Genomic DNA, 15,943 nt, shown 5'->3' on the forward strand with positions numbered 1-15,943 from the left:
AATTTCTTGAGATGGATGATTATATCACTGATATTCTGTCTTTTTTATATTTATAATATATATAGTTCAGGTTATAAATTTCTTTGCAGGCATAGCTTTATTGCATCCTCCATCTGTATTTTTTTAAATATTGCAGATGTAAATCTAACATATATCTCTGGTTAGAGACCAGGGTTATAAACACTTGCAAAGTTGTGAAACAGATGGTTGCTTTTCTGTACTGGTGAAGGGAGGGCCTCCCATGGAGGTACACATAGTTCTAGAAAGAGCATCAGAATCACCTGGTGTGCTTTCATCTGTATCTCCATAGTCACTTGAAGGCCAGTCACATTGTTGAAACTGAGGAAGCTCAGCAACTCAATAATGCTAGCGTTTTCATAGCACCTGCACTGATGCACCTATTACTTGCTAAACTCAATCATCAGTTTTTAGTTTTGACAGGACTTCTGACTTTTATTTTTAAATTTTTTGAATTATTTTTTTGAGAGATAAAGAGCATGTGTGTACGTATGCATGTGCGCAAGTGGGGAAAAAAGGGAGCAGAGGGAGAGAATCTCAAGCAGACTCTCCCATGAGCACAGAGCCCAACATGGGGCTTGATCTTATGACCCATGAGATCGTGACCTGGGCCAAAACCAAGGGTCAGATGCTTAGCCAACTGAGCCACCCAGGTGCCCCTCTCTGACCTTTAAAGCCACTGACTACTTTATCCTTTTGGGAATAAGTTCCTTAACTTCTCTGATACAATTCCTTGATTCCAAGTTCAAAGCCTGCCCTCATTTGCAGGCTTTCTCTTATCCAGTCCCTTAAATGTTGGCCACCTGTCTCCTGCCCAAGATTCTTCTCAGATTCCACACAGGCCCTTGGTGATGTAATCGATGTCTCTGATTTCCACTGCTGCCTAACCCCCTGAATCTTCATTTTCAGCCTAGACTTCTTTCCTGATCTCCACACTCATGTATCATACATCTTGGGTACATCAGACATAATATGTACAAAATGGAACTAAATATCATGCTTCCTTCTATCTGTACTACTAAACCATGGTTTATTTCCTGACTCATCTTTCACTTTTGCTCTTTTTAAAAAAGATTTTATTTATTTATTTGAGAGAGTAAGTGAGAAAGTAGCAGAGAGAGAAGGAGAAGTAGGCTTCCCTGCTGAGCAGGGAGCCTGACGTGGGGCTTGATCCCAGGACCCAGGGATCATGACCTGAGCCAAAGGCAACTGAGCCACCCAGGCACCGCTAGAGAAGTACCTTTCTAATCCAGTTACTTCCTTTCTTAAATCCTTTCAATTGCTTCCCATTGCCTACAGACTAAGGTCCAATTTTTGGCATGGTACACACACTCTGATGCAGCCCACCTCTCCAGCCCCTTCAATCACTTCTGGAATGTGTCCCTGGTTCCAGTCATGTATATCCCAAACCACTATCCTATTTTATACTCCCATTCCATCGTCTTTAACAGGCCATCCTGCCTACAACGCCTTTCTTTTTCAAGTGCTTTTTCTCTCCAAATTCTTTCACTGACTACTTCTTAGTCTTTCAACCTTTGGCCCCTCCGTTCTCCTGCTGCCTCACCTCCACTCGGTCTAAAAGCTATTGGTCGTGATTCATAAATATCTCTTGTATCCATCTACTTCTCCCTTTCTCCCACCTCCATCGTGGTCCAAAATAGTGTAGATATTCACAATATTCTCTTTACTATGTTCACCCTGTCTCTTTCAATACATTTTTCTTTCTGCAGCCAACGTAATCTAAAATGAAAATCTGGTTATATTATTCTCTGCCCTGAAAGTCTTCAGTGGTTTCAAGGAACAAGGAGGATAAACTATCTTTATCTTTTTTGTCCTTAAAAGGTCTACAAAGTTCCATGCACGTGGGCCCCTGCCAACCTCAACAAACTCAGCTTGCTCCTGGGTTTCATCCTGATATCTATGTTCCAGCCCCACAGACTTTTCAGTTCCTCTGACAGCCATGCAACCTCTCATCCCAGGGTCCTTGGATTCCTATCTGCAATGATGATCTCTGCCAGCTTTGTCTGGTTAATACTTCCCTACTCCTTTAGGACCCAGCCTTTGTGAACACCCCAATCTAAATTATGCCAACTTTTTCATTATTGACTCTCATGACACCGCATGTTTTTCTTTCATTGCATTTACTGTGATTAGTAATTAGTCTGTGCTTTGTTTTATTGTCTCTTTCCCCAAGTAGACAGTGAACTCCCAAGAAGAAAGGAATTGTTTCTCTTTTGTTCACTCAGTGAGTATAGTGCTGGACTCTGTGACCCTCGTTTCTCTGGACACTGCTTACTCACTTACCTTCCCTGTGTGTCCTTTCAGGTTTGAGATGTTTTCCAGGCTTGTGGTGGAAAAAATGTGAATCACATTTCCACTGACTGCAGCAAATAGGTGACCCCCATTGCTAAAGGAACACTACGAGGAAACAAAGCAAGACAGCAAGAATGAAAGAGAGAAATGAGCAGTCTGCAGGTTATAGTCAAGAGCTCCTTTTCCTAGAGAGTTCAGGCTACAACCAGGTGCAGAAGTGGGAATTGGGGGAAGACACAGAAAGAACCAAGCACTGGCTGACATTTTGCTATTCCTGTAGCTCACTGGCCAAGATGTTGTCATGGCCACGTGCATGGACCATGAATCTGCTTGGATGGTAGAGCACAGCACTCATTCTGTGTCTGTAGAAGTTTCAGAGTGGGGAAGCGATTCCTGAACTATCTGGTTTCTGTGGTCATCTTAGGGAGAAATGTGATTGGCTGCTTACTGTCTCTCCCTGTTGATGTGTATATTCCCTGGCCCCTCTCAACCTCCAATTTCACCTTCCCAGCTGGGACTCTGAGTCTAAGATAAATTTCCTCTTTGATGCTTCTTGTTCCTCTGCAGTCACGGAAAGGATTAATCACAGGTGGGGTCTCACAAGGTTTGGGGCTCACTGAAATATCTTGATGAGTATGAGGAAAATGAGATAGAGCCATACACTCAAGGAGTTTGGAGAGAGAAGAACTGATCTTTTCCTTTTTCTTCTTTTAAAGCCACTGAAGTTCTCTAAGGCAGACTGGTCCCAGCTCACCAAAGTGTGTTAGTTCTTGATATTTCAACTCTGGTTTTATTTCTAGCATCTTACCTCTCTGCATCCTCTAACAGAATATTCTTTGAAAGAACGTATATCATCAATGAGTAGATTCATAAGGCGTAGCTTGTCAGCAAACCCTACTACAACAAAGTGTCCAGATGGATGAAGGCTGATTGTATATGCCTCCTCTTGGTATTCCTTAAATAGCTCCAATGTGCTGTAAGGAAGATCGATGACTGAATTAGAAGTCCAGCCTGCTAAATCCCTTGAGGCCTCCACTGTACCTGGCAAATATTTTTATCATAGCATTTGAGATACTTTATTGCTTAAAATGATTGGTTCCTCTTTTTTTCTGTATTTTGATTATATGAGGACAGTGTCCAAGCAGTAAGGAAAATTGAGGAAGTGATCAATGAGCTGTCTAGTGATGCTGAAGGAATGGCTCCAGTTAGAGTTCCCCAAATCAGAAGGATAGTGGTTTCTTTTCAGCATCCCAGCAGCTATACACAAAGACCAAAGATATTCCAGTGTGGGTCCAAACTAGGTTGGAGCTTCTCACGGAGGCTATGCCAAGGGGATAAAGTACTAGGGAGTTAAGGGCGGCTAGAGGCAGTGATAAGGAGAAAGAGATGGAGTGTTTCCAGAGAGTTCCATGTGGCAGAAAGCACATCTAGTGGGAGGGAGGCAATAGGAAAACTAGAAGAACATAGGAGGTTATATAAAAAGGTGAGATACTGGAGTGCTATCTTTATGTCCCTAGTGTCCAGCATAGTGTCTGACATGTGGTAAGCACTTAATAAAACACAAAGCAATTTTCTAGGCCAAGCACAGAGAAATAGGTAAGTTGATTGACTTGGTTTTTTAAAAAAAACTTTTCCAATTGAAAGCTTCTAAGTAATAATATTTTAAAACTCTAATTAAAATAATTCACATGAACAAATCTAACAACTGAAATCTTGCACACTACAGTAGTAAAGCCTTTCATCCTTACTTTGATTCATAATTCCAGATGCGAATGGATCGATCCAGGGAACAGGTGGCAATGAGGGGTTTGCGGATGCACGTAGATAGACCAGTGATGGATGCTGAGTGTAAGGGGTACATCAGATACTCGAAGTGAGCAGGCTCCCCCTGGAGAAATCACACACAGCGAGCTCTGGCACAGTGAGCAGAAGGCAGGCTGTGCACTTCAGCTCTCACTACTACCCAAGAACATTAGTTAGACCAAGTACACAGGAATCAGGCTGTAGCAAGACTGCTTGAACATCATGCATGCTTTCTGATGCCACTATTATTTTAAAATATTATCTTGATGGCAATAAAATATTTTATTCTATATATATACCAGATGTGGGCACATTTCAGTGGATTCCATTTTCTGTTATTTAGGAGTAACACTAGACTAAATACCCTTGTGTGTATTTCTGTGTACCTCTCTGATTACTTCCTTAGATCCTGCAGTGTGAGTGTCCAGGACTAAGCTTTTGAATGTGTAGGCATCCATTTCAAAAGATACCCATCTTGAATAAATGTGTTACCAGCTGCTGGCAAAGCCACCAAGGTAGTAGGCCACCGCTACCCATGGGTCTTTTTTCAGAACGCCCTTGATAACTTAGATACTGACTGCTTGAGTGATCCCACTTCTCCCTTCCTAGGGTCTGAATCCCACTCTTAGGCTTTTTTTTTTTTTTAAAGATTTTGTTTATTAATGAGAGACACACAGAGAGAGGCAGAGACATAGGCAGATGGAGAAGGAGGCTCCATGGAGGGAGCCTGATATGGGACTTGAACCCGGGACCCCGGGATCACCACCACCCCCAACCCCGAGCTGAAGGCAGATGCCCAACCACTGAGCCACCCAGGTGTCCCCCACTCTTAGGCTTTAAATTATCCAACAAAAAGTGAACCTACAAAAATTCTAGATGTCTTACCCTCACAGCCTCATAAAGGCAAAACCCCATAACCTCCCACTCACGACTTCATGCTGTGACCCTACGTGTGCTGCGTACCCTCCAGAGCCTGAGTAATAAATTATGCTTCCCAAAGTTCCCTGTTGTTTTTTGCTGAAGTGCTTTCTGCAATCCTAATAAGAAGCAAAAAGTCCAGTCCATCCACATCACTGGTCCTAGTGGGAGAAATGTCTGGGGGTTTGCTAGAAGTAGCATGGGCCTTGGCAAGTGCCTCAGGCATTCCCAGCCAATAGCATCACTATCAACAGGCTGAGACTGACAAAATGGACACATTTCTAGAAGTGGAATACTGGGGGAAGTGGTAATTCTAAATTCTAAAGGCCTTGATAGGTACCACCAAATTTCTCTTCAGAGAAATGGTGTTGTTCTGCCACCAGCAGCAGTGAGAGCTGGGTGAATGATTTGAAATGAAAATGTATCCTGTTATACATGTTGTGTAGGCTCCACATGTAATCAGGGGCATTAGAGCTGGGACACCTGAATGAGGAGTGATGGCTGAGAAAGTCAATGAGTTGCATATATTTTAGGTCTATTCACAAGTAAGACAAAGGCTGGGATGGAGATTCCCTCAAATCCTGACCCTTTTCCACTTATTAACTTACCTGCATCTACTCACCCTTCTCTACTACCACGGAGGAAAGGCTCTGTGCTGAGATCGGGGGATGGGCCCAATTATTTCCATCCTTTTTCATCTCTTCAATCTCCTGTCTCTACTGGTACATTCCTATCAGCTTTTAAGCACACTCAAGGCTCTCTTATCTTAAAAACAACAGCAGTTCTTTCTTCTGTCTTTTTTCTGCACCTCTGCCTGAGAAGCTGTACAATGATGGAGAATCAGGCAAGCAGGCTTACCGATTTCACTTAGAATTCATGACCATAAACCTCCAAAGGACGCAGTAACTCCACCACGTTTTTCAGTAAGTTCACTTTCTAAATCTCTAAGAGATACCAATTTTATATCATTTATTCTCTTTCCAGGTCTTCCAAACTCTCTTGCTCTGACTCTCATTCCCAAAGCTCATCTGACAAACTTGCCACATATTTCCTTGATTTTCTATCTTTATTTTCTTTATTTTATATCTCAGGGGCAGATATACTCAATTCATGTAGAGTCAATTTTTATTTTATGTTTAGTTCATTCCTTTGTTCTTTAATTTTCACTCTTGTTCCCTTGTTATCAAAGGCACCAATGAATGTGTCTCATTTATATCCTTGGATATTTCTATATAGGGCACTGTCTTCAGATTGCATTCTGTAGTTTTACTTTTTCTCTCAACCATCTGTGTTGTCATATGTATAATCATCACTTCTAACTTAGGTTTGGTATTCTGTAGTATACATCCAGCTACTTCACTTCTCTATCACTCCCAGAAATGGACATCTGGGTTGTCTTTAACTCTCCATTACTACGAACATTAAGGTGAACACTTTTGTGCATGTTCTTTGGTGGACTGGCATGATGTAGTTCCTGGTATGAATCCAGGGGCAGACCACTGAATAACAAGATGCATGCATTCTCTACTTGACCAGGAACTACCAGATTGCTCTCTAGAATACCTGTGCCAGTTTACACATCCATCATCATCACATTAGGATTCTCATTTCCCCTTGTTCTCAGAAATCTCTCATGGGATCTGACTTTCTAATTTCTGGTAGTGTGATAAAAATAATTCTTATAAAAAAGCCTCTCACTTGTGACATGCAAGAAATCATTACCTCACCACTCAAGCTATGCTCTCTGGCTGCTGCGGCCACCCTTGCCCTTGCCTCTGGAGCACATTAAAGATCCCAAACCATGCTAAGCGAAAAGCAAAATAAGTCAATCAGAGAAAGACAACTGTCATATGATCTCACTCATATGTGGAATTTAAGAAACAAAACAGAGGATCATAAGGGAAGGGAGGGAAAAATAAAACAAGATGAAATCAGAGAGGGAGACAAACCATAAGAGACTCTTAATCAGAGGAAAGAGACTGAGGGCTACTGGAGGGGAGGTGGTTAGAGGATGGGGTAACTGGGTGATACATATTAAGGAGAGTATGTGCTGTAATGAGCACTGGGTGTTATATAAGACTGGTGAATCACTGACCTCTACCTCTGAAACTAATAATACATTATATGCTAATTGAATTTAATTAAAAAAAGATCCCAAACCATGACTGACTCCAAGCACTTAAATCAATAAAAAAGGAGAAATTGGGACGCCTGGGTGGCTCAGCAGTTTAGAGCATAATCCTAGAGTCCTGGGATTAAGTTCCATATCAGGCTCCCTGCATGGAGCCTACTTCTCCCTCTGCCTGTGTCTCTGCCTCTCTCTCTCTCTCTCTCTCTCTCTCTCTGTCTCTCATGAATAAATAAATAAATAATCTTTAAAAAAAAAAAAGGAGAAATCTTTGAATTGAAGGCTGCACTCAATAAGGAAAAGAAAGAAAAGAAGGAGGAGACTGTGAAGAAAGTGATTGTTGCCCTGACTGTGGGGAAAGGTGTCAGTCTTCTCTTTCCAGGTGTGGTGAACTATATGCAAAGACAATCTGGAATTAAAGAAGCTCATGTATCTCTATTTGATGAACTACTTCAAGCTGTCAACAGCTTCGTAAAGGACTGTGAAGATCCCTATCCTCTAATTTGGGCCTTGGGAGTCAGAACCATGGGGTACACCTGGGTGGACAATATTACTCAATATCCCTGTGAACCTCTCTGCAAGTCCTTGAAGGATGAAGATCCCTATGTTTGGAAAACAGCAGCAGCAAGTTTGTGTGGCAAAATTCCATGACACAATGCCCAAATGGTAGAAGATCAGGGAAATCTGGATTCTCTATGGGATCTCATACAGATTCAAACCCAATGGTCGTGGCTAATGGTATAGTAGCATTATCTGAAATCAGCGAATCTTACCTAAACAGCAACCTGCTTGATCTGAACCAACAGAACATCATTAAGCTGCTGACAACCCCAGATGAGTGCACTGAATGGGGCCAGATTTTTATCTTGGACTACCTAATTACAACCCTAAAGATGACTGGCACATTAGAGCATCTGTGGGCATGTAACTCCTTGGCTATCTCCTGCCAGCATTGGTGCTTTCAGTTAATGAAGTTTCTAGGGTTGTCACCCAAAGACTCTGACTACTGTAATATGCTACTGAAAAAGTTGGCCCCCCCCCAAAAAAAAAAGTTGGCCCTTCTACTTGTCACTTTGTTGTCTGAGGAGCCAGAGGTGTAACCCCGAGGCAACTTCAGCCACTTCACCCCACTCAATGTGCTTTTTGTAGGAGAGAGCAAAGCAAAGTTGCCAGATCTTCCTTGCAACATGGAAGGATATTCCCAACGAAAACCTCAGTTTTAGATTAAGGAATGTCATTAAAATACTGACACTAGCAAGTTGCAAAACAATAATGTTACACTATTGCCAAGAGGAATGTAGAAGGGCAGGACATGCTGTACCAATCCCTGAAGCTCACTGATAGCATTTGGATGTTAGCTGAGCTATCCAGCCAGGAAACCAGAGTTACATGCTATCATTGAAGTGCAGAGCTCCTGAAGTCTCAGTACATCTACAACAGCATTTTGAAAAGCTAATAGACTAGACTGGTCCAGTGCCATCCGGCCACCCTGTGATTGGTGCAAGCCAAGAACTCTAAACTGGAAGAAATTGTATTGCTATGTAGAATCTGAACCCAAACACACTGAGGCTGCCCACCAAGGTAGTGACGAGTGTAACCTGTGCTAACATTAGGGCACAACCTGTTGGATAATTTTAGCTTCCTGTGAACATTTGTAACCTCTGCTTCAATTACTTCCCACCTCTTGCCACCTGCTGCTGCTATTCAATTGTCCTTAGTTATGAGTTTCTCCATATGCCAATAGCTGATATTTTGGAGTATAGTTTGATATTTTGTAATTGAAGGCTCATTTCAAAAGCAGAAAAAGACAAAAAATATTAAAGGAAAAGTGTCACTGAAAAGAAAAGAAAGATCTCAGACTTGTTTTAATTTGCATTTTTCTGCACCAGGTAACAGAAGTTCTTTGTGAGAGTGACCAGATATTGGATTTAATATACAAAGACTCCACAGCAGCCATTACAGATTAGAGAAGTAAAGAAACTTCTGATAACAATGTCCCATCAAATAGGGAACATCAAAAAGAGACAAAAATTGCTTAAAAAATAGAAATTCATGGGGCACATGGATGACTCAACTCAGTTAAACGTTTCACTCTTGGTTTTAGTTCAGGCGATGATCTCAGTTGTGAGATCAAGCCCCGAGTCAGGCTCCATGCTGGAGCCTGCTTAAGATTCTCTCCCTCTCCCTCTGCCCCTTCTTCCCTCCCACCTCCGCTCATGTACACTGTCTGTCTCTCCCATTCTGTCTCTCTCATAAATAAATAAATAAATAAATAAATAAATAAATAAATAAAATTTGGAGGTAAAAAGTACAATAACAGGAGTGAAAAATCCACTAAAGGGACTCAAAAGTAAATCTGAATTAACAGAAGAAAGAATTAGAGAAGTTAATGACATATCAATAGGATTATGCAATTTGAAAAACAGAAAGAAAAAAGAATGAAGAAAAATGAACAGAACTGCAGATAAATGTGGGGTAACATTAAACATACCAACATATGTACAATGGGAGTACCAGAGGGGAGGAGAGAGAGAAAGGAGCAGAAAAATATTTGAATAAATAATGGCTGTAAACTTCCCAAGGTTACTGAAAAATAATGTACACATCCAGGAAGCTGAACGAACTCCAAGAAAGATAAACACAAAGAGATCCACAGACACATAATGGTAAAAATATCAAAAACTGAAGACAAAAAAAAAAAAAATTGAAAGCACCAAGAGCAAAATGATTGATCAAGTTGAAAGCAAGTGACCCAAGAGAGCAATTTGAACTCACCAAAACCCACAAAGAACACCAATAAAGGCATAATGTCATTATAAAAAATAAGATAAACACATATTTCATCCCCACTCTTCTTTAACCTTACTGAAAAAGCTACTGTATAAAACAATATGTATATTATGCATTGTTGGGTGCATGGAAATGTATTTGCCAATAATAGCACAAAGATGGTAGGTGGGAGCAAATTGTATTGGGCTAAGGAAGTGACTTATTTTTTTAAAAAATATTTTATTTATTTATTCATGAGAGACACACAGAGAGAGGCAGAGACATAGGCAGAGGGAGAAGCAGGCTCCGTGCAGGGAGCCTGATGTGGGACTCAATCCTGGGTCTCCAGGATCACACCCTGGGCCAAAGGCAGGCCCTCAACCACTGAGCCACTCAGGGATCCCCTAAGGAAGTGATTTCAGGTAGTGATTCAAATCCACAGGGACAAACAAAAAGAACCAGAAGCAATGAAAATGTTCTAAAATTGTGGTAATGGTTGCACAACTCTCTGCATACACTCAAGACCACTGAATTGCATACTTTAAATATGTGAATTGTATGGCATGTGAATAAATATCAGTATATATTCAATAAAACTCATATATAAATACAGATATAGTGAAATGAAGGCACATCTGCACCCCAATTTTCCTAGCAGCAATGTCCACAGTAGCCAAACTGTGGAAAGAGCCAAGATGTCCTTCTACAGATGGACGAAGAAGATGTTGTGCACACAATGGAATATTACTCAGCCATCAGAAAGGATGAATATCTAGCATTCACATCAACATGGATGGAACTGGAGGGTATTACACAAAGTGAAATAAGTCAATTGGAGAAAAACAATTATATGGTTTCACTCATATGTGGAATATAAGAAATAGAGCAGAGGACTGTAAGGGAAAGAGGGGAAACTAAATGGGTCTTAAAAAAAATCAGAGAGGAGGTGGGCACTTGATGGGATGAGCACTGGGTGTTATTCTATATGTTTGCAAATTGAACACCAATAAAAAATAAATTTATAATAAAAAAAATCAGAGAGAGAGAGAGACAAACCATGAGAGACTCTTAACTCTGGGAAGCAAACTGAGGGTTGCTGAAGAGGAGGTGGGTGGGGGATGAGGTAACTGGGTGACAGGCATTAAGGAAAGCTCATGATGTGATGAGCACTGGGTGTTACAAGCAACTGATGAATTACTGAAAACTACATCTGAAACTAACGATGTACTGTATGTCGACTAACTGAATTTAAACTTAAAAAAACTATCATTTAAAAGAAACCACCATTACTGAGAAAGATACATTAACATCTCTTACTATGATTGTAGATGGTCTGTTTTCCTTGCTGTTCTGTCAAATTTTGCCTCATGTATTTGGAGTGCACGCTATCAGGTACATACAGTTTTAAGACCGCAATATCTTCTTGATGCAGCGAACCTTTTAGAAGTTCAAAGTGATTCTTTTTAATAGTGGTGGGTTTGTTTGTTTGTTTGTTTTTGCTGCAATGTCTGCAGTGTATTCATGCTATCTTTCCTTGTTATTTAAGAACAAAAAAGGAAAAACACACTTCTTGATTTACATACGTCTTTGTGCACACGAGCATACATCTTTGTGCAACGTCTATGGTAGGTTGAAGTCTCTTAAGTGCAACTGCAGGGTTAAAGGAGATGTACCATTTAAACCTGACAGACAACTGCAGTGTGTCCCACAAGGAGGCTGCAGCCAACCGCCATCCCACCGAGGAGAGCAGAGTGCTTCTACAGCGAAATCTTAAGATTAGAGTTTCTTTTGCTCTTATGAAAGGGCTGAATGAGCCATGCTCAGCAAATTTAGAGTAAGACTTGGCCCCCAGGGTAGCCAGTCATTGCTGGGGAAGACTTACCTTGCTGATCTCTGTCAGGGACATGGTGATGCTGTAGAGTTGGTTCTTGCTGGTGCTGGCAATCAGGATTTCCTCTGAGGGACTGAAGCACATGCAGAGGATGTCCTGTTTGTCAGACTGACTTGGCTCGTTGCTCTGCGGGTCCAGAGGAATCTGCCCAAGAGGCAAGGCAGCTCTTAGTGATGTCCCCATGTTGTCAGTCGGTGCGTCCCGGGGCTTTCAGAGTTCTTGTGGATACTTTTAGCTTGCAGACTCCCAGACCAGTATGGTTGCAAGGATCCTCCTCGGATGGGGAGAAGGGAGGGCCCTGAGTCAACTGTGTGTCACCCTTCAGTGATCAGCGGCTGACCGAGAGACAGCAGCATGTGTAAAAATGATCACTCTCCACATCTCGGTTTGAGGTTCCCCCTGAAGATGAGTGTTGGTTTAAACCCCATTCCTGCCCACCTGTCAGAATCCCAGTGCGGGAGCCACCTCATCAAGTGCAGCAATGCGCACTTCGGGCCAGCAGAGGGGAAGGTCGCAGTCCCTCTTCCATATGGGGAGGTGACAGGGCAGGGAAAAGAGAAGGGGTCATACAGAAGCCCAGCCTGTCGTCTCTGGGAGGGCCTGGACTTCTCAAGTCGACATGATAATGTTATATCCCCTCCTCCCCACCTCAGTGCTCTTCGTCTGCTGACAACTAGACTTCTTGAAAGGCTGGCCCGCACATATCACCCACTTTCTTCCACCCCCTTGGTTCTTAATTCCTCCTACTGTATCACTTGAAATGTCCTCATCAACCTTAGAAATTTCCTTATCACCAGAGCCAGAGGCTCTTGCTCAATCCTCGCCTTCTTGACCTTCCTAGATCCTGTAGTGGTGATGGCAGTACCTGCCTCCCAGGGGCCAGGACACCAGGCTCTCAGTTTCTCCCCTTGGCCTGGAGGTCTGTCTTCCTGTACACCTGCTCCTCCTTCTTCCCATCGTCAACCCCCCGGCTCTGCAAGGACGGTGAGGGTTTGGGAGGGAGAAGAGTCTTGCCTCGCCTTGCCTCACCCTGCCCTGGGCCGGGTGGGCCCCCACAGCACCCCAGTGTGCTTGCCAGGGAGCTGCCCTCTGCTCCACATTCATCACACTGTGTAAAGTAGGATGGGGAAGCCACAGGCCAAGGACCCTGTCAGTGTCCCAGGGCCTGGCACAGTGCCTAGCGCAGCGCACTGCTCAAAGAGGAAGCACTGCCTTGCTCTTCTCTTCCAGAGACAGTGAGGTCCTTGGGGAAGTGGCCGTGGCCGATTCAGCTATCTCAGCATCCAGCATGGGACCTGGGCCGTGGTAGGTACGCAACAGCCATTTGTTAGATGAGAAGTGAACGGTCACCACTTCTCAGCCTCTGCCGGGTCCTCATTCTGTCTCAGACTCTACACTAGGAAACGCGAGATTTTGTCCTCAGTCCTCTTTTTCTCTGTCTCTATGTTTTATCTGTCAGTGATTTTGCCTAATACGAGGGTTTCAACGAAAGCAACAGCAGTGAATGTAATCACAATGATAAATCCTTAAAATAGTAAAAACAGAGCATCAGCTCTGTGCCAGACACCAGCTAAGGACTGTGTGTGTGTGTCTGTGTGTACGTATTGATCTCACTCCCAAAGTCTAACCCACATTTCCAGCTGATTCACTTTACTCCAGTGTCTGGCCAAATGTCAACTTTCTCAGGGAGGCCTCCCCGAGCCAATGTCTCTAGAACAGAACCCCCTCTCACTCCCTGTCCTTTTCCTGGCCTTCTCTTCTTCACAGCGTTGATCCCCGGGGGTCAATCAGTTAATATTTGTTTGTTTGCCTGTTGACTGTGTTCTTTGGACAGGATTTTTAATGTGCCTGCTTCCCTACCGCATCCCCAGCCCCCAGCATAGAACCTGGCACCTGGTAAACCCTCAGTGTATATTTGCGAAGTGAATAAGCAAACAAAAGAATGAATTGCTTTGAAAGCAGGCGGTGTAAATTCATTATAATTCCCCTTGGTTCCCATTCGCCTTGCTCTTACCCCCGATTTTCCTAACCCTGGCATCTTTTCCCCAGGCATCCAGTCCCAAAGCTGAGGCATCATCTCTGAGAGCTCCTTATCTCCAGCTGTCCACGTTTACTCAGGGCAAGTTCTACAGGCATAACCTCCACAAAGCTCTTTCCTTTCCCACCTTCCCTGCCATTCACTGCCGTGACGAGACCTCACCACTTCTTGGCCTGAGTGACAAAGCCGCTTAACTGATTCCTAAGCATGGCAATAGTACTTGCTCTCACGGGTGGAGCACCAAGCACAGCACACATGATTCATACAGGTCTGGTTCATCCTTTTGATAACCACCAGGGATGGGCTGCTTTCTTGGTGAAGAAAGAGAGGTTGTGCTGGATTCAGCAATGCATCTCGAGTCACTCCGCCAATAAGGGTAGAATCAAGCCTGGCTCTTGCAGTGTTTGTAGCCGCCGCACATCTAGTGCCTCCAAATACCGCCCCCCCCACTACACACCATAGGCAGATTGCTTTTCTTAAGTGTAATGCTTCTCCGCTCAAAAACAGGCCGTCTGAATCATACACATGCTCCCCAGGCTGGCATTGGAGATCCTTCACCGGCCTCAGCTCCCATCTTGCTCTTTCGAGTGATTTCAGTTCCTCTCCCCCAGGGGGGAGCAGAGTATCTCCCAGATACACCACCTGCTCCTCATCCATGGTGCCTCTGCTTTACCTGTTACTCCCACCTGCAATTCCTAACCTGTTCCCTCCTGTCAATCGTTACTCTTCCTCTAGGGCCCTACCCTAAAGATAACCACCAAACACCCAGAGCCCACCTGGATCTTCCCCAAGCACAGACGATCTCTCTTCATAGCAGTTTGTATCCCTGATTCCACAAACATTTGCTGAATGCTTCCTATGTGCCAGTATATGCTTGACATTAAATATCAGTATATGTCATAATAAAATTTTTTACGGGAGCGCTAAGCCTCAAAGAGAAAATCTAATTTGCCAGAGTTCTCTTCCAGAATTCAAATCCAGATTCTCCCAATTTTAAACCCCACTCTGGCCACCCCATCCTAAAACTCCCCACGGCACAAATGGCTCAAGTCCTCGTTTCCACTCAGCGCAACAGCTCTCTCCTCCCAGCAAACTCCCCACCAGTGCTCTGCTGCTGGAGAACACGTGCCAGGAGGACCCCAGTTCTGCTTCTTCCTCCCCTCCTTACCCGAATTTCCCTGCTCTCCCGGTAAAAATCCTTCTCTTCCATCTTCTCAAACAGCAAAACTCTCCCTGGCCCAGCGGAACAGGCAAATCCCTTTGAATAGGCTGCGATGGCGAACACCTGGGGTAAGACCAGCTGGCTGTGGCCACTGGCCAATATGACCTGTTCATAGGAAGGGACCGGGGAACTGATGGTTGGAAATTGGATCAGGCTGGAAAGAGAAAATAGCATATAAAGTTTACGGAGACAATCCCAACGAGGTGAGTCCAGCTAGGGATGAGAAAGAAGGGCTGGCTGTCTTTGGGGGTGGGAGAAATCGCCCACTGTGAGCCCCAGAGCCAAAATGCTACCCTTGGGCCTTGGACTGGTACACAAACTCCAAGGAGAGAGTATATTATTACTGTGGTTGTTGTGTGCATTGTCATCCTCCTTTTGTTTAAGAAAAAGTGGCTCAGAGTTTTCTGAGATATGCAACTGGTAAGTGGGAGGGCTGAGATTTGAATCCAAGGTTCCATTTCCTTCCTTCCTCCCTTTCTCTTTCCCTCCTTCCTCCCACATAACAAATATTTATTGGAATTACACTATGTAAACAACTCTGTGAAACAATAGAAGTAAGATTGGCACAGTTTCTGCCCTCAGAAGCTTAGAGTCTAGGGGACAAATGCTAAGGACAGTTAGGGAGCAGGTGGGTGGGATGGGAGCAGCCAGTCAGCGGTAACAGGGTTTCAGAGGACAGTTACAGAAGAGGTATAACCATCTGAGATGAGCAGAGGCTGAGAGCCCCCAGCTGATCTGATGAACAAACATGAGTACATCGGTATGTGAATGTGTCCAGAGGAGTGGGGTAGGAGGAACTACCTGTGATCAAGCCCAGAAGCAAGAGTCCGAGAGACATGTGTG

General features: G+C 43.6%; 1 protein-coding gene across 4 annotated transcripts in view; it reads right to left on the reverse strand.

The window, feature by feature from the left end:
• The window catches only part of CFAP57 (cilia and flagella associated protein 57), a 74,284-nt gene that overhangs the window by 49,839 nt on the left and 8,502 nt on the right, over positions 1 to 15,943 (reverse strand). For 3 of the 4 annotated variants that reach the window (XM_072724279.1, XM_025992072.2, XM_072724280.1), the window contains exons 5-9: positions 15,047 to 15,254; positions 11,832 to 11,984; positions 4,080 to 4,219; positions 3,140 to 3,305; positions 2,323 to 2,436 (exon numbers count right to left, since the gene is read on the reverse strand). In XM_072724279.1, coding sequence (XP_072580380.1) covers positions 2,323 to 2,436; positions 3,140 to 3,305; positions 4,080 to 4,219; positions 11,832 to 11,984; positions 15,047 to 15,254 — 781 coding nt within the window. The remainder of the gene's footprint in view (positions 1 to 2,322; positions 2,437 to 3,139; positions 3,306 to 4,079; positions 4,220 to 11,831; positions 11,985 to 15,046; positions 15,255 to 15,943) is intronic. The other variant, XM_072724281.1, reaches the window with a different exon arrangement.

This window comes from Vulpes vulpes, chromosome 10, assembly GCF_048418805.1.
Source record: "Vulpes vulpes isolate BD-2025 chromosome 10, VulVul3, whole genome shotgun sequence".
Lineage (NCBI taxonomy): Eukaryota > Metazoa > Chordata > Mammalia > Carnivora > Canidae > Vulpes > Vulpes vulpes.